General features: G+C 40.1%; 1 protein-coding gene across 1 annotated transcript in view; it reads right to left on the bottom strand.

Annotated features, from left to right (window-relative positions):
* The window catches only part of SGIP1 (SH3GL interacting endocytic adaptor 1), a 1,342,240-nt gene that overhangs the window by 1,093,538 nt on the left and 224,290 nt on the right, over window positions 1-24,412 (bottom strand). Inside the window, exon 3 of the mRNA XM_053693689.1 lies at window positions 13,027-13,051. Within this exon, the coding sequence (XP_053549664.1) occupies window positions 13,027-13,051 (25 nt within the window). The remainder of the gene's footprint in view (window positions 1-13,026; window positions 13,052-24,412) is intronic.

Here is a 24,412-nt window from a genome sequence, read left to right as displayed (position 1 = left end):
AATTTTGTTGTTTAAAAAGATAGATAATCCCTTTATTACCCATTCCCCAGTTTTGCAAAACTAACACTTTTATATTAATACACTTTTTACTGCTGTGACTAACTTGTATCTAAGCATCTTCTGACCTCCCCTAATCACATGACTAAGTTATTATCTATTGACTTGCATTTTAGCCAATTAGTGCAGTGTCTGCCACTAGCCACGAGCGTGATCACAATGCTATCTATATGGCCTACATGAGCTTGCTCTCCCCTGCTGTGAAAAGTAAATAAAATAGAGGCGGCCTTCAAGGGCTTAGAAATTATCATATGTGCCTTCCTAGGTTTGCTTTCAACTAGAATACCAAGAGAACAAAGCAAAATTGTTGATAAAAGTAAATTGGAAAGTTGTTTAAAATTACATGCCCTATTTGAAAAATGAAAGGTTTTTTTTGGACTTGACTGTCCCTTTAAAGACCCCATTTTTCTTTACCTCCACCTTTTTGCTTCGTTTGTCTGCCCCACTCCCTCTTGTTCCTCTAGAGCAGTTCTTCAACCAGTGTGCCGTGAGAGATCCTCAGGTGTGCCACGGCAGACTGACAACAGTGTGACATATTTTTTAAACTTTGCTTGTTTTTTACTCCCAGTGCAGGGGTAGTTTGTAGGAGGCATGGCATAACAGCACAATACATACAGTAAAATTTTGGGATGGTGTTGTGCCACAGGATTTTTTAATGTAAAAAAGTGTGCCACGGCAAAAAAAAGGTTAAAAATCACTGCTCTAGAGGTCTTTTTTTGTTTACCCATAAATTCTCTGTGTTCTTTTTTAGGAGGTCCCTTGATGTGCCCTCCCTTAGAGGGCTTTTCTCTAAAAAAGGAGCCTTATTGTCTCTATATTCAGGTGTCTTTGTTTGGTAATGTAATGGTGTATACCTGTTCCTTACTGGTGTCCGCCACCTTTCATTATCCACCCAGTGTTGCCCACTAGTCTTATAAGGTACAGTATTTTTCTTATCAAAATTATAATTATCGTTCCTTATCGTATCAGAATAACGATTGGTTCCACCATAGGAATTAAATCTACCATAATTATCATACTCTGTTATATGTCCTCTCCTCATTATAGGGGCCAGACCTCCAAGAGTAATTTGTATTTCTATTTCTATCTCTGTATTCATTTTGTCTAAAATGACCATGGTTCTTTTTCTCTTTTTTCTTATTATGGTGAACCACAGTCCACTGGTTTTGAGGTGCATTCGTTTCCATAGTACCAGTAATTTCAATATCAGGAGCTGACTGAGGTTTTATTGTATCTCTGTCCAGTTTTCTCCACTTTGTTTTCAATATATCTTTATTTAAAATGTCAATTCTTTCAATCATAACCTTTTTGTTTTTCTTTAAATTCTATTGATTTTTTATCTTTACGTTTTTCTTTTTAGAATATCCATTAGGTCAATTGAGGCTTTACTCAGGACCCCTTCCCACTCTAACTTAAATGTTTCTTTAAGTGGGAATGAACAGGTTTTATTTAATCTCAATCCCTTTGGGATCAAACCTTTCAAAATATATTTGATTAGAAACAAAACTTACATTTTTTGTTTCAATTCTCTGACTAATAGTTTCTCTAATTTACCCAGAATGTCATCTAGACTTTCATATTGAGAGAAATTAACATTTTCTTCCTCCTTACATTCAGAAAGTGCCTAATACATATTGTCTCTGAACTCAAAGATATCTTCCATATTAGAAAAAGAAAAATAAATAATAAGAGCGCTTAAGCTAAAGTTGGGTCAGAAGCATAGGGGGTATTCTGGCAAACACTCTATTAACCCCAATATATAGGAATCATATGCAAGACTAAAATAAAGAGAAAAGGGGCTATGCCCAATTTATTAAAATATATATCAAACACTAAACACACAAAAGATAAAACAGATAAAAACGGACGTCTCCGTTATAAAAACTGTTGCCACCACATAAAGTATACCAAGGAAAAAAATGAGTCATTATAAGTTCCAAGGGCAGAGGAGTATCGTTAGCTCCCAAAGATTCCAGGTGACAGGTGTCTATTACCTTGTATGTCCGGATATCGATCCAAAGTAGCTCCTCCGTCTAGACACAAGAAGCGTGACCGTTTACGTTATCCGTGTGGGAGCTGTCTCGTTGCTGCAATCCTATTGGCCAGAGCAGCTCTCAGCCGGGTAGTATTCTTTGCCGACTCCGATGTTAGTATGTATCCGCTCTTTAGTGCATACAGCACGCAGGATACCTATATGCTTGTAGAATTTCAAGGTGATTACTTGTGCAGCCAAAAATGCTGTAGATTTAATCAGCGATTTATACAGCAGTAGTAGTTTGTACAAATACGAGCGCCAGGTGTCTGTGTCTCTCTTTGCTTATATCAAGCTGTCAGCACACCACGGCAGTCAATGTATCAAATGCACAATGCTTTTTCAAGATGAAGTTGTTGCAGTCCCGTAATACATAGACTGCCGTGGTGTGCTGACAGCTTGATATAAGCAAAGAGAGACACACTCTCTTTTAAGAGCAAACACTCAGACTTAAATCCTCCGTTCCTTCCGATAACCGGAAGTGCTAACAAAGTGGTGCGCAACCAAATTGGCGCCACACATAACTCCGCCCATCGTGGGCGTTAGCAATAGCCATCACCCGGTCGCCATTAACATTTTTACTAAGTGGAACCGCCGGGAGCATAATAACGGACTGATTCAGATTGGGCAGCTGCTAGTCCAAGTGTTATAATTTAACTGTGGAACCACCTCACACTGAGCTTGCTCTCTGCAGTATAGCTCATCGTGGTCTTGTCAATATGTGATCTCCCAGTCGGCTATTATTAAACCGCCGGGAGATGATAACACGTCTCATTCAGCCCCAGTGCCTGCGTCCAAACTGTCCCCTAAGACTCTAGGGGAATCTATCTTGTAACCCTTTGATAAAGAGCCCAAATTCAATGAGGTATAAATAAAAGATAGTGTCCAACCTTTTTTCTGAGTTTTACTTCTTACCCCCAGAAATGAAGTCAGCACTTATCTCATCTTCTGCCAGACAGCGAAATGAAGTCAGCCCTTATCTCATCTTCTGCCAGACAGCAAGGCCGTTTCCAGGTTTGAGAGGTCCTCTCCCTCACATGGATCTGTAATTAAACAAAAGTAATATCTCTCAGATTTTCTTGGTAAGGGCAGCATCAATATGGGAGGCGCAGTGAGAATTATGTCCCACAAGTTCCCATTGCTCTAAAGCCACCACTACTCTACTGAAGAGACTAATGGACTACGGCTACACCCTAGAACAAAGCAGCACAATATTGCACTACTTAAAAATAATAAACTCTTGATTGAAGAATCTTTTCTAACCCCTAGTTTACCACCTCCTTGCACTTAACATAGGCAAAGAGAATGACTGGAGTGGGAGTGAAGGGAGGAGCTATTTAATAGCTTTGCTGTGGTGCTCTTTGCCACCTCCTGCAGGGCAGGAGTGATATTCCCAATAGTAATTAAGATGATCCGTGGACTCATCGTGTCATTAAAAAGAAAAAAAACTGTGGTTAATGAGTTGCTATACATCTCCATGGGTAATAAACATTATGCAATTTGGGGATGTGATTGACTGATATAAACTGACAGTTGGTGAGCACATCGACCACTTCCATTTGTGAAATCAGACATTTTTTTAAACAAATTTCTATATTGTTAAAAATAAAATAAGCTTTTTAGCCCATAGCCAACATTTCATTTTGTGGAAAGAGACTATTCTGAACTATGCAGGGTGCCATCCATCCTCTCTGCTAGCAGTAAAAAAAAAATGATTTCATGATGGTGAGAGTCCACAAGTAATCACAAACTCCAGTCCTACAAGAGGAGGCAAAATGCCCCAATACAACACAGCTTTAATCCCCCCCCCCCCACTTTCCCATGATTCCTTAGTCATACATATGGCAAAGAGAAAGGGGAAAAAAAGAAATCTAGGAAAGGAAAAGCAGGGTAAAAAGTGTTATTTGGTACTGCCACAACTGCTATGGAAAAATAAGGGCTGGTCTTGTGGACTCTCACCCTCATGAAATAAATTAAATTTATCAGGAAAGCATACATTTTTTTTTCTTTTATAAGACTGTGAGAGTCCACAAGCCATCACATGTGGTATCCGATACCCAAACAGTGAAGTACACAAGACAACCATGAAATAGGGCAGGAAGAACAGTTAAGGCAGGTAGAGGAACTACCCATGCACTGCAGCCTGAAGAACTCTCCTACCAAACATGTTCAAAAGAGACGTCAAAATGGTAGAATTTAGTAAAGGTTTCTAAAGATGACCAAGTAACTGCCTTGCAAATGTGTTCAAAGGAAGCTTCATTTCTAAAAGCCCAAGTGGTGGCGACTACTCTGGCAGAACGAGCAGTCATTTGTTTAGGTATACTATGCAAATGCTTGGGTGATTGCATTAGCTCTCTGAGAAATAGATAAACAAGGAAGAAGAAGAATTTCTTAATTCTTCAGTGGCTTGAAGATAACATTTCAAGGCCCTTACTACATCCAAGTTATAAAGTAATCTCTCTAGTTTGTATTAGTGCTGGACAAAGATATCGGACTATAGTTTCCTGATTAACGTTTTCAGAAGAAACATCCTTAGAAAGGAAAAAGTCATTTGTTCTTAAAACTGATTTTATGCTGATGAAAAAATTCAGGTAAGGAGAACCACAAGATAACACAAAATAACTCAGATACTCTTAAGGCTGGGGAAATAGCCAAGAGAAAGACAACCTACCATGACAATAGATGAATATCCAGACCATGCAAAGGTTAAAATAGTTAAACCTGAAGAACCCTCAAAACCAAGTTAAAGTTCCACATAGGGGAAGAAACCTGTTAACAAAGACTTGAATGTCAGGAAGTCATGAAATCTTCTTGTGAAGCAAGACTAAAAGGGCAGAAATGTGATAAACCCTGGTAAAACCTCATCCAGACCATCCTGCAAAAATTGTAGAATTCAATTTTCACATCAAAAAAGGAAAACTTTCCAGATTTGTGATAAATAAGTCTTGTGCCAGGCTTTCCGGCCTGAATCAAAGTGTCTAACAATTGATCTAGAAACCATTTCTGAGATAAAACTCAGACGTTCAATCGCCATGCTGTGAAATATGAGGTTTTGATGGAATAAGGGACTTTGAAAGAGAAGGCCGTTCCTGAGAGTAAGCAATTAGATTCACTGAGACCCTTTCTTGTTTTATCCTGGCTATTATCCTGGATAGTAAAACAAAAAGGAGGGAAGATGTAAATCAGAATATAAGACCAGGGAACCACTAGTGCATCTATTAGAGTTGCTTGTGGATGTTGAGATCTCGCACAATAATGGGGTAGTTTGCAATTCTAGTGAGAGGCCATGAAGTCTATGTTTGGCCATCTCTCAAGATCAACAATCAGGTTGAATACCTCCTGATTCAAAGTCAGAATGCAGGCTACCTCTTCGAATGCTAAGACACTTTGCATTCCGTCTCAGTGATTGATGTAAGCCACTGCTGTGACATTTGTCTGACTAAAACTTTAGAAAAGACTCTTGCCTTAACAGATATTGATTGAGAACTTTGCCTCCTGGGGAGACCAAACTCCCTGTGCTTTCTAAAAACCCCAGACTGTGTCCCAACCCAGCAGTTTGGCATGTGTGGTATAGGATGTGCTAAAAACTACACCGAAAAAGAGACAGTACCTCACTTATATGAGTGTAAGTACCTAATTAGCTGTCAGCACTCATTCTACTGTGCTTACCAAGCTGAAGGAGACCTGTTTCCTGTAGAAGAGCTAACCCTTTGTAGTACACACTGACACAGGATCTGGATTACACAACAAGGCCAAGAGGAGGCAGGCTAGTGACAAATTCCCAGAAGGAGATTTAATCTCACTTACAGTGATATTCCTGTACACCCCTCTCTTCTAATAATGGGTCTTACATCTGTCTGAGAACCCCTTTCAATTGACATGTAGATAAGAACTTCAAGTTTCCCCATCACTCCTTGCTGGAGGATAAAGACTGTGTAAGGATTCCGCTTCATGTTTTACCTATGCCTTTCCCATTCACCTTATGTATGGATTCCGCTCCATGTTTTACCTATGCCTTTCCCATTCACCTGACTTCAGCCTTACCTGTACTTAAGGCATCAGCTGACTGCAGACAGGTGCTTAATTATTAAGTTTCTAGACTAGCTCTGAAGCGTGTCTGTTTTCCACTTGCTGTGTGTTTTTTCTGAAAACAAACCAGTCTGCTTTTCTTCCAATTTCTGAATCAGCTACTACCTTGGGATTACTTATTTTCTACTGCCGGTTCATATGCTCATTTTGCCTACAGAAAGTTTTACAGAGGCGAGTTTTTCTTTTTAGCGTGCACGCTACAACAGAGACTTATTTCATACTGCAGTGTGTTTGCTGCCTTCTCCCTCTGAGTTGCTATCTCATCTGAGCCACTGAAGCGTTTCTCACACACCGGACTTCAACCTCTCTTCCACTGCAACACAGTGCAACTCATCTACAAACAACCTCCCACGGACTAAGTACAAGGACATCTCAGAATTAATTCTGCTTCTATTTCACACCATCCGGTGACTGGGGGTAAGCACTGTAGTTACTTTAAGCTGTGCTGTACAAATAAACCTTGAACTTTGCTTTTCCCTGCTGCTCTACTGACCGCAAGACTATCAGCACATGTGTATACCGTTCTGTGACAAACTAACTAACAGTGTCTAAAACTGAGAGTTGCACTTCCCACTGAACTGTTATATCTTACTCCAGCACTAATAGCAACACTACCTGCTTTCTGGAACTCTGCTTTTCTTTATCAAGATTTATCGTACTGGGAGCTAGCTGAACTCTAAAGATTGCTACTAACAAACTGATTTATTTTTTATATTTCTTCTGATCCAGCCTTTGTTTATGTCTATACTATTGCTGTGACGTTCAACAGCATATATGATTTACATCATTCGTTGCCAGACAAGTTTCTGATCTGCAATTCAATTACTTGAGAATAACAACTTCACTGAAAGCAGCTTGGTCTATGCTGTTCAATAGTCCATTTGCCAAAAGTGATACAAATCATTTATTTTGCATACTCTGCAGTTGTGATCCATCCTCACTCTCTACTAAATCCTTACAGAATAATTAAGCCTTAAAAAATATGGATCCAGCAGAATTGCCCCAATTCGTTTACAACCTGTCTAAAAGAGTAGATGAACTCAGTCAAGGCCTTAGAGATCTAAAGGTTGAAAATGAGACTTTAACTAAGGTTATAAGAGAGACAACTCCTCCCAAAGCAAAAGCTGCTGAATCTATTGTGGAACCACAGATTGCAGCACCTGATTTGTTCAATGGTGATAGGAGTCTCTATCGCCAATATAGGAATGCCTGCCTCCTCACTTTCAACCTTAAGCCACTCACATATCCTAATGATAAGATTAAAGTGCTCACAATGATTACCTATCTACGGGGTGAACCCCGAATCTGGGCAGACACGCTCTTTGAAACCAACGATCCTATTCTATCATCCCTACAGTCTTTTCTAGCAGTCATGGATGAACTTTATTCAGACTCAAATTTACAATTGACTGCAGAAAGCAAGATGCGGAAACTAAAGCAAGGCAACCGTCCTGTTGAAGTTTATATAACGGAGTTTAAACAACATGCCATTGACTCCCAATGGAACGTGATTGCCTTAAGAAACCAATTTCGCCTAGGACTCTCGGAAGCAGTTAAAGATGAGCTAGCCCGAACTGATCTCCCTGACTCCTTAGACGGCCTCATGAAACTCTCAATGCAAATAGATAGAAGGCTTTGCGAAAGGAAGTCAGAGCGTCAAATTGGGGATTCTTCTTACAAGAGATCATTCCATCCTCCTCCAACTGCTTCTTCATCAAGTGTGCCTGAACCTATGGATATAGGCTTTATGAGGGGTCCATTGACCTCTGAAGAAAGGTTTAGAAGAAAATCAAAAGGACTGTGTATGTATTGTGGAAGTCCAAACCATCCTATCCGCGAATGCCCCTCCCTACGTAAAAATAAAAATAGTAAGTCTCTCTTACATTTGACTTCAATGATTGAACATGATAAACCAATTCACTGTACTTTAACCCTCTCTTTACAGTGGGACAGCAATCGCATGACGAAAGAAGCTATAATTGACACAGGAGCTCAAGGGAATTACATAGATAAAGCTATTGTTGAAAAAAATAAAATACCTCTCATCACTAAATTGTCTCCTGTCTCTATACGGGTTGTAGATGGGTCTGAAATTTCTTCTGGTCCTATTACTCAGCATACAATTCCCATTTTGGTATCCACTCTAGGTTCACATCAGGAATACATCACCTTTGATGTTATTACCTCTCCTCTATTCCCCATTGTACTAGGGTTGCAATGGCTCCGTTTACACGAACCTGTGATCAATTGGAGTTCTTTGGAAGTAAAATTTGATTCACCATATTGCCAGCAAACCTGTCTAAATCATTCTGTTCTCTTCCATTTGACAGAAACTCCACACATACCTAAAGTATATGAGAAGTTTGCAGACGTATTCAGTAAGAAGGAAGCTGATACTCTACCTCCTCATCGGTCGTATGACTGTCCGATCGACCTCAAACCTGGTACCACTCCTCCCTACGGTCATCTCTACCCTCTTTGCCAACCCGAGCTTGATCATTTAAAGACATATTTAGATGAAAACTTAAAAAAAGGTTTTATACGTCCTTCAGTCTCTCCAGCAGCAGCCGGGTTCTTCTTTGTAAGAAACAAAGATAACTCCCTTCGACCAATCATCGACTTCAGGGAACTCAATAAAATTACGATAAAAAACAGGAATCCCCTACCACTCATCCCCAAACTCATTGAACGCCTCCAACATGCCAAAATCTTCACCAAATTAGATCTAAGAGGGGCTTATAACCTTGTCCGCATAAGAGAAGGGGATGAGTGGTTGACCGCTTTTAGGACAAGATACGGCCTGTTTGAGTACCTGGTAATGCCGTTCGGGTTAACTAACGCCCCGGCCACATTCCAGTATTTTATTAACGATATATTTCACGATCTTCTTGATACTTGTGTGGTCGTATACCTGGACGACATTCTAGTGTACTCAAACACGCTTGAAGAACATGTTAAACATGTTAGTTGGATACTTTCCAGGCTCCAAGTTCATAGGCTATATGCAAAGCTAGAAAAGTGTGTATTCCACACCAAGGAAATAGATTTCTTGGGGTACTCCATTGGCCCAAAAGGTATCCAAATGCAGGCTAACAAAGTCGATTCAGTAAAAAACTGGCCACAACCAAAAAATAGGAAGGAACTACAACGTTTCCTCGGGTTTAGCAACTATTATAGAAAGTTTATTAAAAATTTCTCTCAAATTGCTAAACCTCTCACTGTACTCACCAGTTCCAGTACACCTTTCACCTGGAACTCCAAGGCAACTGAAGCTTTCAACTCATTAAAAAACTCCTTCTGCTCAGCTCCAATACTTCAATTTCCTGACCCTTCTCTCCAATTCATTTTGGAGGTGGATTCCTCCGATTATGCCCTTGGAGCTGTCCTCTCGCAAAGACGCAGTATATCCCAACCACTACATCCAGTAGCTTTCTATTCCAAAATTCTTTCTGCACCTGAGATGAACTATACTGTTGGAGAAAAGGAACTCCTGGCGATAAAACGTGCCTTTGAACATTGGAGGCATCTCCTGGAGGATCACCGTCTTACCAATAATCATCTACACGGATCACCGTAATCTCGAGTTCCTACAGAGGAATAAAACTCTCTCTAGTCGACAGGTAAGATGGAGCCTATACTTCAGCAGGTTTAACTATCAAATCATCTACAGGCCCGGCTCTAAAAATGGAAAGGCGGACGCACTTTCTAGGAAAGACCCTAGACCTCCAAACACTCAGGAATCTACTTCTATCATTCCCCCAGATAGATTTTTGGGTCTACTGTCCACTTTCAAGACGCAACTTCAAACAGCTTTACGGTCAGATCCTCAGCTACCTCAACTCCGACTATCTCGTAGAAACAACCTCTACTATCATGGGACTCTCTTGTATGTCCCCGAGATTCTTAGACCTGCTCTAATTAAACAACATCATGATCCACCTCTCCTTGGACATCCAGGTATTATGAAAACAAAGGAACTTCTCAGCAGATCCTACTGGTGGCCAAATTTGGAAACATCTGTGAAAAACTATATCTCAAACTGCTCCATCTGCATTACTTCCAAAAAGGAAAGGGCCAAGCCATATGGACATCTTCTTCCAATTCAAATACCTGATAGACCTTGGTTACATCTCGGCATGGACTTCATAGTTGAATTACCTGTGAGTTCAGGTTTCAACACCATTCTTGTTGTCACAGACATCCTGACCAAAATGGCTCATTTTATCCCTTTTAACAAACTTCCCACTTCCAGTGAGACAGCACAACTCTTCTTAAATTCGATTGTCAGATACCACGGAATTCCTTCCATCATAACAACTGATAGGGGTACTCAGTTTACCTCGAAGTTCTGGAAAAGTCTTTCTGCTCAACTGAAAATTGATCATCGCCTAAGTACTGCCTTCCATCCACAAACAAATGGCCAAACAGAGAAATTAAATCAATGGCTAGAGCAGTATCTACGCTGTTATTGCTCTTATCAGCAAAATGAATGGTCACAATACCTATATCTGGCCGAATTTGCCTACAATAACTCGGTTAATTCATCCACCAAAGTTTCACCCTTCTTTGCAAACTATGCTTTTCATCCACATTTCTCCCTGGAACAAACGGATAACCCAATTTCTCCTTCTGTAGATGATCTACTACAGAAGCTCGCTGAAAACTTCCACTTCCTAAAAACAAATATTCAACAGGCTCAGACCTCACAGAAGAAATACTACGACTTACGCAGACGACCATCACCATCTTATGCCATAGGCGATAAAGTTTGGCTTTCGACAAAAAACATCAAAATCCCTGTTCCCAGTAAAAAACTAGCAGGATTATATATCGGACCGTTCACTATCACTCACGTTGTTAACCCAAATGCAGTTACTCTGGACCTTCCTAGTTCTATACCCATCCATCCTACTTTTCATGTGTCCCTTCTTAAACCAGCTTCAGATGATCCTTCAGTGAAAACCATTTTACCACCTGTACCTGTACCCCTAGATCCGGACACTTATGAATTTCAAGACCTCCTGGATTCCAGACGGCATAAAGGTGTCTTACAATATCTGGTCAGATGGAAAGGCTACTCACCTTATGATGACACTTGGGAGCCTTATACCAATATAGATGCACCTAGACTCATCTCTCGTTTCCACAGACGATATCCCCTTAGACCTAAACATCAAGCCGAGGATCGGCTTGCTTGAAGGGGGGCGTATGTAAGGATTCCGCTTCATGTTTTACCTATGCCTTTCCCATTCACCTTATGTATGGATTCCGCTCCATGTTTTACCTATGCCTTTCCCATTCACCTGACTTCAGCCTTACCTGTACTTAAGGCATCAGCTGACTGCAGACAGGTGCTTAATTATTAAGTTTCTAGACTAGCTCTGAAGCGTGTCTGTTTTCCACTTGCTGTGTGTTTTTTCTGAAAACAAACCAGTCTGCTTTTCTTCCAATTTCTGAATCAGCTACTACCTTGGGATTACTTATTTTCTACTGCCGGTTCATATGCTCATTTTGCCTACAGAAAGTTTTACAGAGGCGAGTTTTTCTTTTTAGCGTGCACGCTACAACAGAGACTTATTTCATACTGCAGTGTGTTTGCTGCCTTCTCCCTCTGAGTTGCTATCTCATCTGAGCCACTGAAGCGTTTCTCACACACCGGACTTCAACCTCTCTTCCACTGCAACACAGTGCAACTCATCTACAAACAACCTCCCACGGACTAAGTACAAGGACATCTCAGAATTAATTCCGCTTCTATTACACACCATCCGGTGACTGGGGGTAAGCACTGTAGTTACTTTAAGCTGTGCTGTACAAATAAGCCTTGAACTTTGCTTTTCCCTGCTGCTCTACTGACCGCAAGACTATCAGCACATGTGTATACCGTTCTGTGACAAACTAACTAACAGTGTCTAAAACTGAGAGTTACACTTCACACTGAACTGTTATATCTTACTCCAGCACTAATAGCAACACTACCTGCTTTCTGGAACTCTGCTTTTCTTTATCAAGATTTATCGTACTGGGAGCTAGCTGAACTCTAAAGATTGCTACTAACAAACTGATTTATTTTTTATATTTCTTCTGATCCAGCCTTTGTTTATGTCTATACTATTGCTGTGACGTTCAACAGCATATATGATTTACATCATTCGTTGCCAGACAAGTTTCTGATCTGCAATTCAATTACTTGAGAATAACAACTTCACTGAAAGCAGCTTGGTCTATGCTGTTCAATAGTCCATTTGCCAAAAGTGATACAAATCATTTATTTTGCATACTCTGCAGTTGTGATCCATCCTCACTCTCTACTAAATCCTTACAGACTGACTAAGTAATCATGCAAAAGTGGGAGGGATTAAAATGCTGTTGTGGGTGGATGTTTTGCCTCCTCCTGCAGGACTGGACGTAATCCCATATGTGATGGCTCATGGACTCCGACCATCTTATAAAAGAAAATATCACGTCATTTAGAGTTAAATTACAGCAGGCAATACCATGGTGAATCTGTTGATATAGATCTCCATAATAAACATTATGCAGTTTGGGGATGTGGCAGATTATATAAAATGCCAATTCCATTACAATCTTCATTTCCATGAATACATTGAAAAAATGCATTTGTCAGCCTAATAAATAATCTACTACCCTTCATTGGCAAAGGCAGCTAATATGTATTGCAGACCTCTCTGGCAACCAACAGGTTAACATACACTTTATTAAAGAAGAACACACCTTCAAATAAACACAATGCAAATACAATGTTAAAAAACAGCAATTATTTTACAAATCACCATTTACTCCACATTTAAATAAAATATCCAATTGATTAGCAAAACTATACTTACACTGGTGTCTCTGTCAGGCGATCCCCTGCCATAAAGAAAGAATATACTCATTACAGATGTAACAGTAAAACATATTGTTCTCTGCATGCAGACAATGACAATTTAATGCAAAATCACAATGATCTAATTTGTTAAAGCATAGAATTCTGCTCCTTATGTGCATTGCACTGCAGCTCACAGGGTACGACAGCTGCTCCTGATTGGTTAACTGGTCATGTTCTGCTTGCTGGATGTTACAATAAAGTTTTCTAGGGTCAGCAATAAAAAAAATGACAAATAATTATAGAACATCATTTTTTTGGCATGAGAATGTCCCTTTAAAGTAAAAAAAAAGTCACAGTTATTCCTCCACTGTATGCAATATAGGAATTAAAGGTTCAGTATTGGAAAAAACAGATTAATACATTAATTCCGCCCAATTTTACATTTTCTCCTTGTCCAATCTATCCAGTTTGTGTCAATCTCACAAGAACAGTTATAAAGGTTTTTTAAAATCCATTAGAAGAGCGGTGCAATATGTTCCAAACAGGTATCTTGTTCTAAAGGCACCCCTAGGCAAGAAAAACAACTTTTCCATGGTGTTCATTATTTTTCTTAACACTGAAATACAGTCAAATGCTTTGCACAGAAAATCCTAAACTTCTCAACTGTCCCAGATATTTTGGAATTGTTGCGGGTTGGGAAATCTGCCTGTTGTCCCTACTGCAGCTACCCCAGTCATGGCAAAGGCCCCAGTTTTTTAGGGACTGCCCTAGCCCCGCCCACAAACACCCCCAAATAGTCCAAGGTGCACCAAGCAGTGATAAACCACTGCCCTCAAGTCTCTCTCATCTCCCTGTCCTGAAAAATGTCCCTGAAATATTGGGAGGTAAACTAACCAACAGTCCTCAAATACATCAGAAAATCCTTTTCGTACCAGCTTTTGCATCAGTTTTGGATTTATTTAATTCACTTAAAAACTCATTGTTTAAAAAACAAATTATTTCCATGCATACTCCATTCACATGTTAAACAAACTGGTTCCTGGTTTAATTAAATATGGTTCAAATTGCACTTTTAAAAAATGAAACTGGTACACAACTAAAATACGACCATTGAAACTTGCAAAATGTAATTCTTAAAATAATATAAATTATATTAGACATAAGAGATGTATTGATCTGGATTTAATTGTAATAGTCAATAATCATTATTATTGAATTTATTGGGGCAAAGTACGAGCGGACATGATACGCTGTCGGCATTTATCATTGCACAAGCAGTTCACCAGAACTGCTTGTGCAATTACGCCCCCTGCAGATCCGCGGGCGCTAACAGGGGGTGTCAATTAACCCGATCATATTCGATTGGGTTGATTTATGTCTGCCGCCTCAAAGCAGACGGACAAGTTATGGAGCAGCGGTCTATAATTTGCCCCATTGTCTGCTGTGGTTTACTATTCATTTGTCCATGTAAGTTTTCTTGTGAAAACCCTGAAATTGGTGAAAACCAATCTGAGTTTCATAAAAATGATCCACTGATATAAAGGCACAGAAAACATTATAGGGCTATGAAACCCAAATCTTTCATGATTCAGACAGAGAACGCCATTTTAACTTCCTAATGTACTTCTATAATTTCATTTCCTTTGTTTTCATGGTATCCTTTGATAAAAAGCAGGAGTAGCAATGCAGTACTGGGAGCTAGCTGCTGATTGGTGGTTGCACATATGGCGCACCTGATGTGTTCAGCTAGTTCCCTGTAGAGCATTGTTGTCAGCTTAGATAACAATGCAAAATAATTTGCTTTGTTCTGAAAAGTAAACCATTAGGAGAGGCACTCTACTGCATCTACTTATAAAGACACATGCATTCTCCTGAGCTCCTATGAGCCTACCTAAGTTTACTCTTCAACCAAGGATACCAAAAGAACAAAGCAATTCTGATAATATTAAAAAATGGAAAGCTTCTCACAAGGTGATCGGAATGGAACAAACCCAATCATGGGATGATAAGATACACCTATTGCTTCTATATGCCCACACTCCTGGAGCATTTGTACATATAATAAAATAAAAAGAAGGGTTAATAACAAAAAAAAGGAAACATTTTACATTTTATGTAAACTGGAAGATTTCATAAAGAAAATAACGAGCGATTATTCTTCATCACTTTGCATTTTTAATGTTTTTGTCTTAGATGTATAGCAGAGTGATGCTGGTGTGAACTATAAACATAAGTAAAATAAGCCCAAATGTTTGTGGTTTGTTACAGAAGTTGTTTGATGTCTATGGAGTATTCCACAGCACTGTGTTTGCTACATACAGCAAAGGGTTAACACCGATAGCGCTGAATTATTTATAGCCTGTGTAAAATGTATTATTTCATCTACCACTTAACCAGCTATCACAAGTTTCTCATTAAATAGCTGCCCTAAGGAATACTGTAAGAATGAGGTACAATACAAACCCTGTACACTATTTATTAACTATAAAATGAATGAAAAACATCATTTATGCTTACCAAATAAATTCCTTTCCTTCCTGGCAGGGAGGGTCTACGACTTCATTCCTTACTGTTGGGAAAACTATACCCAAGCTCCACAGGACACTGAATGAATAATGGGAGTGAACAAAAAAAAAAAAAAGAGGCAGACCCTATTCTGAGAGCACCACAGTCTGCAAAACTGTTCTCCCAAAAGCTGCTTCAGCCGAAGCAAACACATCAAACTTGTAAAATTTAGAAAAAGTGTGAAAGGAGGACCAGGTAGTCGCCTTACAAATCTGATCCATTGAGGCTTCATTCTTAAAAGCATAAGAGGAAGCCACTGCTCTAGTGGAATGAGCCGTTATCCTCTCAGGAGGCTGTCGTCCGGCTGTCTCATAAGCTAAGTGGATGACACTCCTCAACCAAAAAGATAGAGAAGTCATAGTAGCCTTCTGCCCCTTACCTTTCCCCGTATAGATGACAAACAAAAAGGAAGATTGTCTGAATTCCTTAGTAGTCTGAAGATAGAACTTCAATGCACGAACCACATCTAGATTATGAAGCAAATGTTCATTCGCTGAAGGATTAGGACACAAGGAAGGAACAACAATTTCTTGATTAATGTTACAATTCAACACCACCTTAGAGAGGAACTCTAATTCAGTAGGTAAAACCGCCTTATCAGCATGAAAAACCAGATAAGGGGGGGTCACATTGCAAAGAAATCTCAGAAACTCTGCGTGCAGAAGCAATAACCAACAAAAAAAGAACCTTTAAAGATAACAATTTAATGTCAACAGTATGCATAGGCTCAAACTGAACCTGCTGCAAAACACTAAAAACAAGATTGAGGCTTGAAGGCGGAGCCTCAAATCTAAACACAGATCTGATCCTAGCCAGAGCCTTAACAAAGGACTGCACATCCGGAAGCTCAGTCAATCTTTTGTGCAGTAACACCAACAGGGCCAGTATCTGTCCCTTCAGGGAACTAGCTGACAGACCCTTCTCCAGTCCATCCTGGAGAAAAGCTAAAATTCTGGAAACCTTAACCGGATTACGAGTAACTGGCTTACAAGCTTGAACCAGAGTGTCAATAACATTCTCAAAAAACCCTCTCTTGGCTAAAACTAAGCGTTCAATCTCCACGCAGTCAGTCATCAGATTTTGATGAACGACGGGACCCTGTATCAGCAGATCTCGGCAACAAGGTAACCTCCACTGAGGAGATGAAAAGATCCCCACCAGATCCGCAAACCACATCCTTAGCGGCCACTACGGAGCAGAATCACTGATGTTCGTTGCTGCTTAATGCGAGACACCACACAAGGGAGAATCGGTAATGGAGGAAAAAGATATACGAGTCTGAACCTCCATGGTATTGATAGGGCATCTATCAGTTCCACCTGAGGATCCCTCGACCCGTACCTGGGTACCTTGGTATTGAGGCGGGATGCCATGAGATGTATCTCTGGCGTCCCCCACTCGCTGCATATCTCTGCAAACACCTCGGGTGAAGAGACCATTCCCCTGGGTGAAAGGATTGCCTGCTGAGGAAGTCTGCTTCCTAGTTGTCCACACCCTCAATGTGGATCGCTGACAGCGTACATTTGTGAGTCTCTGCCCACTCTAGTATCTGAGATACTTCTCTCATCACCAAGGAACTTATTTTTCCCCCCTGAAGGTTGATATAGGCAACCGAGGTTATATTGTCTGAATGGAATCTGATAAACTGGGACAAACCCAGAAGGGGCCAAGCCTGCAAGGCATTGAAGATTGCCGGAGTTCAAAAATATTGATTGGAAGGGAGGACTCCTCCTGAGTCCACAGACCTTGTGCCTTCTTGGCACCCCAGACGGCTCCCCAGCTGGAAAGGCTTGCGTCCGTAGTCACAATCTCCCAGGGCAGTCTCAAAAAGCACATGCCTTGGGACAGATAATCTGGACAGAGCCACCAGGAAAGAGTCTCCCTCGACAGGCTGTAAAGCAGGCTGTCTGTTGAGACAGATCTGAATGGTCGCTGTTACATTGTCTCAGCATGCATCGATGTAAGGGTCTGAGATGGAATCTGGCAAAAGGAATGATGTCCATGCAGAACACCATGAGTCCGATTACCTCCATAGTAAAAGGGTCTCGAGGAAGCTTGGAGGGCAAGACATGCAGAAGTTAGCTTGCAACATCTCTGATCTGTGAGGAGTATTCTCATGGATATGGAGTCTATTAAAGTTCCCAGAAAATTCACCCTTGTACTTGGAGTAAGAGAACTCTTTTCTCGGTTTATTTTCCATCCATGTGTTTGAAGAAGATTGAGAAGGGACTCCGAATGTTCTGCCACCAGACGAAAAGATGGTGCCTGTACCAAGATATCGTCCAGGTAAGGCGCTACTGCAATACCTTGTATTCTGGCATCGTCTAGAAGAGCCCCCAGAACCTTTGTAAATATCCTTGGAGCAGTAGCTAGGCCAAACGGAAGAGCTATGAACTCTATGAAGTGCTGGTCCAAAAAAAGCAAACCTCAGGAACTGAAAAAGGAAATTTATGCTTACCTGATAATTTATTTCTTTTACGATACGACAAGTCCACGGATTTCATTTTTACTTGTGGGATTTAACCTCCTGCTAACAGGAAGTGGCAAAGAGCACCACAGCAGAGCTGTATATATAGCTCCTCCCTTCCCTCCAACTCCAGTAATTCGACCAAAGTTAGGAAGAGAAAGGAAAAGCCAAAGGTGCAGAGGTGACTGAAGTGTATAAAAATGACAGGGTGGGCCGTGGACTCGTCATATCGTAAAAGAAATAAATTTATCAGGTAAGGACCTAAACGGAAGGCACCACTGCTTGAAGAACCTTTCTCCCAAAACCAGCCTCAGAAGAAGCAAAAGTATCAAATTTGTAAAATTTGGAAAAAGTATGAAGAGACGACCAAGTTGCAGCCTTGCAAATCTGTTCAACAGAAGCATCGTTTTTAAATGCCCATAAGGAAGCCACAGCCCTAGTAGAATGAGCCGTAATTCATTCAGGAGGCTGCTGTCCAGCAGTTTCATATGCCAGGCGGATGATACTCTTCAGCCAAAAAGAAAGAGAGGTAGCTGTAGCTTTCTGACCCCTACGCTTGCCAGAAAAAACAATGAATAATGAAGATGATTGACGGAAATCCTTAGTCGCCTGCAAGTAAAACTTCAAGGCACGGACCACGTCCAAGTTATGCAACAGGCGCTCCTTCTTAGAAGGATTAGGACATAATGAAGGAACAACAATTTTGATTAATATTCTTATTTGAAACAACCTTAGGAAGGAACCCAGGTTTGGTATTAGAACCCCCTTATCAGAATGAAAGATAAGATAAGGCAAGTCACATTGTAACGCTGAAAGCTCAGAAACTCTACGAGCAGAAGAAATAGCAACCAAAAATAAAACTTACCAAGATCTTAATATCTATGGAATGCATGGGTTCAAACGGAACCCCTTGAAGAACATTAAGAACTAAATTCAAACTCCAGGGTGGAGCAATTGGTCTAAACACAGGCTTAATTCTGGTTAGAGCCTGACAAAAAGACTGAACGTCTGGAACATCTGCCAAATGTTTGTGTAGTAAAATTGACAAAGCAGAGATCTCTTCCTTTAAGGAACTCGCTGATAACCCTTTCTCCAATCCTTCCTGGAGAAAAGACAGAATTCTGGGAATCCTAACTCTACACCATGAGTAGCCATTGGATTCACACCAAAAAAGATATTTACGCCATATCTTATGGTAGATCTTTCTAGTAAAATGCTTACGTGCATGAATCAAAGTATCAATGACTGAATCAAAGAACCCCCCCATAGATAAAATCAAGAGTTCAATCTCCAAGCAGTCAGTTGCAGAGAAACTAGATTTGGGTGTTGGAAGGGTCCCTGAATGAGAAGGTCCTGCCTCAATGGAAGCTTCCACGGCGGCAGAGAGGACATGTCCACTAGATCGGCATACCAAGTCCTGCGAGGCCACGCAGGAGCGATTAGAATTACTGAAGCCCTCTCCTGTTTGATCCAAGCAATCACCCGGGGAAGGAGAGCAAACGGTGGAAACACATAAGCTAGGTTGAACGACCAAGGCACTGCCAAGGCATCTATCAGTTCGGCCTGAGGATGCCGTGACCTGGATCCGTATCTTGGAGTTTGGCATTCTGACGAGACGCCATCAGATCCAATTCCGGTCTGCCCCATCTGAGAATCAGGGTGGCAAAGACCTCAGGATGAAGTCCCCACTCCCCCGGATGGAACGTCTGTCTGCTCAAAAAAAGTAAATTTATGCTTACCTGATAAATTAATTTCTTCTACAATATGACGAGTCCACAGATTTCATCCTTACTTGTGGGATTTATCCTCCTGCTAACAGGAAGTGGCAAAGAGCACCATAGCAGAGCTGTATATATAGCTCCTCCCTTCCCACCACCCCCAGTCATTCGACCGAAGGTAGGAAGAGAAAGGAAAAGCTAAAGGTGCAGAGGTGACTGAAGTTTACAAAAAATATATATAACCTAAATCTGTCTTAAAATAACAGGGTGGGCTGTGGACTCGTCACATCGTAGAAGAAATTAATCTATCAGGTAAGCATAAATTTACTTTTCTTCTACAAGATATGACGAGTCCACGGATTTCATCCTTACTTGTGGGATACAATACCAAAGCTACAGGACACGGATGAAAGGGAGGGAACAAGACAGGAACCTAAATGGAAGGCACCACTGCTTGAAGAACCTTTCTCCCAAAACCAGCCTCAGAAGAAGCAAAAGTATCAAATTTGGAAAATTTGGAAAAAGTGTGAAGAGACGACCAAGTCGCAGCCTTGCAAATCTGTTCAACAGAAGCATCATTTTTAAATGCCCATGAGGAAGCCACAGCCCTAGTAGAATGAGCCTTAATTCTTTAAGGAGGCTGCTGTCCAGCAGTTTCATATGCCAGGCAGATGATACTCTTCAGCCAAAAAGAAAGAAAGAGAGGTAGTCGTAGCTTTCTGACCCCTACGCTTTCCAGAAAAGACAATGAATAATGAAGATGATTGACGGAAATCCTTAGTCGCCTGCAAGTAAAACTTCAAGGCACGGACCGCGTCCAAGTTATGCAACAGACGCTCCTTCTTAGAAGAAGGATTAGGACACAGAGAAGGAACAACAATTTCCTGATTAATATTCTTAGTTGAAACAACCTTAGGAAGGAACCCAGGTTTGGTACGTAAAACCACCTTATCAGAATGAAAAATAAGGTAAGGTGAGTCACACTGAAATGCTGTAAGCTCCGAAACTCTATGAGCAGAAGAAATAGCAACTAAAAACAAAACTTTCCAAGATAGTAACTTAATATCTATGGAATGCATGGGTTCGAACGGAACCTCTTGAAGAACACTAAGAACTAAATTCAAACTCCAAGGTGGAGCAATCGGTCTAAGCACAGGCTTAATTCTGGTTAGAGCCTGACAAAAAGACTGAACGTCTGGAACATCTGCCAAACGTTTGTGAAGCAAAATTGACAAAGCAGAAATTTGTCCCTTTAAGAAACTTGCTGATAACCCTTTCTCCAATCTTTCTTGGAGAAAAGATAGAAACCTAGGAATCCTAACCTTACTCCATGAAACATAGAAACATAGATATTGACGGCAGATAAGAGCCATAGGCCCAGCAAGTCTGCCCGACCTTACCTAACAGTATAAACTTATCTAGTTCGTAGGATAGCCCTATGCTTGTCCCATGCATTTTTAAAGTCCCCCACAGTGTTTGTTGCTACTACCTCTTGAGGAAGTTTATTCCATAAATCAATCACTCTTTCTGTAAAGAAGTGCTTCCTCAAATTACTCCTGAATCTACTACCCTTTAGCTTGAACTCATGACCCCTTGTTCTTGAATTTTCCATTTTATGTAAAATACCCACAGCTTCAGTTTTACTAAACCCTTTAATGTACTTGAAAGTTGCTATCATATCACCTCTTTCCCTTCTCTCCTCTAAGCTATACATATTTAGGTCATTGAGCCTATCCTGGTAAGTTTTATTTTTTAGACCATGTACCATTTTGGTAGCCCTCCTTTGCACAGATTCAAGTTTGTTAATATCCTTCTGAAGATATGGCCTCCAGAACTGCACACAATACTCAAGATGAGGCCTAACTAATGATCTATAAAGTGGCATAAGAACCTTACTATTTCTGCTGCAAATACCTCTACCAATACATCCAAGCATTCTGCTAGCCTTACTCGCTGCATTACTACATTGTTTACTAAGTTTTAAATCATCTGAAATGATAATTCCCAAGTCCTGTTCCTCGTCTGTAACAGTCAGTAAAGTGTCATTGAGTCTGTAATTAACATTTGGATTTTTCTTCCCTAAATGCATTATTTTACACTTTGCTGTGTTAAACTTTAGATCCCAGTCGTTTGTCCAATCCTCCAATTGTTGTATATCACTTCTCATTTTGTCTACCCCCCCTGGAACATCCACTCTGTTGCAAATTTTTGTATCATCTGCAAAGAGACATACTTTCCCCTGTAGCCCTTTGCTGATATCGCAGATAAATATGTTAAACAAAACAGGCCCCTGAGGAACACCACTAGTAACAGCCCCATCTGCTGAATGAACTCCATTTACTAAGACACTTTGTTTTCTGTCCTTAAGCCAGCATTCCACCCAGTTCACAATTTTTGAATCTAGACCAAGGAGATATAGTTTGTGAATAAGTTTATTGTGTGGGACGGTGTCAAATGCTTTGCTGAAATCTAGATATGCTACATCAACTGCTCCTCCCTTGTCTAATACTTTTGTTACATAATCAAAGAAGTCAATTAGATTAGTCTGACATGATCTCCCTGAAGTAAAACCATGCTGATTTTGGTCCTCTAAATTGTTTGTCTTTATGTAAGTCATAATTCTTTCTTTTAAGAGGCTTTCCATTAATTTCCCTACTACTGAAGTTAAACTAACTGGCCTGTAGTTGCCAGATTCTTCTCTACTGCCCTTTTTATGAAGAGGTATTACATTTGCTATTCTCCAATCATCTGGGACAGCTCCTGTTAATAGTGACTGATTAAACAGATCAGTTAATGGGACAGTTAGCACTGATCGAAGTTCTTTTAAAACCCTTGGATGAATATTATCAGGACCCACTGCCTTTGTAACATTTATTTTTGATAATGCTAACAAAACCTCATCCTCTGTAAAAAGATTACTGTTAAGCTTGTTTCTATTTTGCGTAGCATCCCTTAATGTAGACATTGTATCTTCACAATCTTTAGTGAAAACAGAACAGAAGTAATCATTGAGACAGTCTGCAATCTGCTTATCTCCTTCTATTATTCTACCATCAACTGATTTCAATTTTACTATTCCTACCTTATTTTTTCTTCTTTCACTGATATATCTAAAGAATGTTTTGTCCCCATGTTTTACTGACTGTGCTATCTTCTCTTCTGCATGAGCTTTAACCTTCCTAATTAACTGCTTAGTCTTTTTTTGTTGGAGTCTCCATATTTTCATATCATCATCTGCTTGTGTGTGTCTGTAATTTTTTGTCTTTACAGCATGTGCTACTTCTTTGGAAAACCAAATTGGTTTCCGCTTTCTTTTACTTTTACAGACATGTCTAATACAGTGTGCGGTTGCATCTAAAATGGCACCTTTCACAAATTCCCACTGTTCTTGAACCCCTGTAATAAGAGTTTTCCCCTTTAAATAGTTTTTTAGGTATTCTCCCATTAATGAAAAATCTGCCGTCCTAAAGTCTAAAACTTTTGTTTTAGTCTGGGTGGACAGTTCCTGAACATGAATACTAAACCAAACAGATTGATGATCACTGGATCCTAAGTTCTCACCTACAGACACATCTGAAACTGTATCACTGTTTGTAAGTATTAGATCTAATATAGCTTCCTTACGAGTTGGTTCCTTGACTAATTGTTCAAGTGATTCCCCTAGCAGAGATTCAAGAATATACCTGCTTCTAGCCGATCTAGCAGAAGGAATCTTCCAGTCTATATCTGGCAAATTAAAGTCCCCCAGTACTATAACCTTACCCTTCATGGTCATTTTGGTTATTTCATCTAATAACAGATTGTCCAGTTTTTCATCCTGCAATGGAGGCCTATATACAACCCCTATTCTAAAAACATTTTTATCTCCAATTTCCAAAGTCACCCAAATACTTTCCACCTCATCGTTTGTTCCTACAATTTCAGTAACCTTTATATTTTCATTTACATACAAAGCAACTCCTCCACCTTTCTTTCCTACTCTGTTCTTTTTAAATAACCTGTATCCAGGTATGACTATGTCCCAGTCATGCAAATCATTGTACCATGTTTCTGTTATAGCTACTAAATCCAAGTTGTCCCTAGTCATTATTGAAATGAGTTCAGGTAATTTATTTCCTAAGCTGCGAGCATTTGTGCTCATGGCACGAAGAATTTTTCTACTAGAATTTCTAGAATTGTTACTTGGACTAACAGTTTTGGCATGCTGTGGGGGGCAGGTGGATATATTAATGCTACCCCCCTTTATTAGTTTAAATGATTTCTAATAAAGTATTTGAACTCCTCTCCCAGATACTCTGTTCCTTTAGCATCCAAATGCAAGCCATCTCTCCTAAATAACCTAGTATCTTTCCAAACAGAGCTATAATGGCCAATAAAACCAAATCCTCGTTCCCTGCACCACTTATCTAACCAAGAATTAAATGTTGTTATCCGCTCCATCTTTCCTGCTTCCTGGTCATACACAGGTAAAATAGCAGAAAATGATAGAGTTGATGCCACAGTCTCTAAATGATTACCTAGGTCACAAAACTCTTTCTGAACAGCAGCAACATGATTACTGGCCAGATCATTTGTTCCTAAATGAACAATCACATCTAACTCACTACCCTTTCCTGCTGCCTTAACAATTCTCAAAATACGATTCTTATCCC

The sequence above is a fragment of the Bombina bombina genome, chromosome 10 (assembly GCF_027579735.1).
Source record: "Bombina bombina isolate aBomBom1 chromosome 10, aBomBom1.pri, whole genome shotgun sequence".
NCBI classification, from domain to species: Eukaryota; Metazoa; Chordata; class Amphibia; order Anura; family Bombinatoridae; genus Bombina; species Bombina bombina.
The sequence above is the reverse complement of the archived record's forward strand: the minus strand, read 5'-3'. Positions and strand labels throughout refer to the sequence as shown.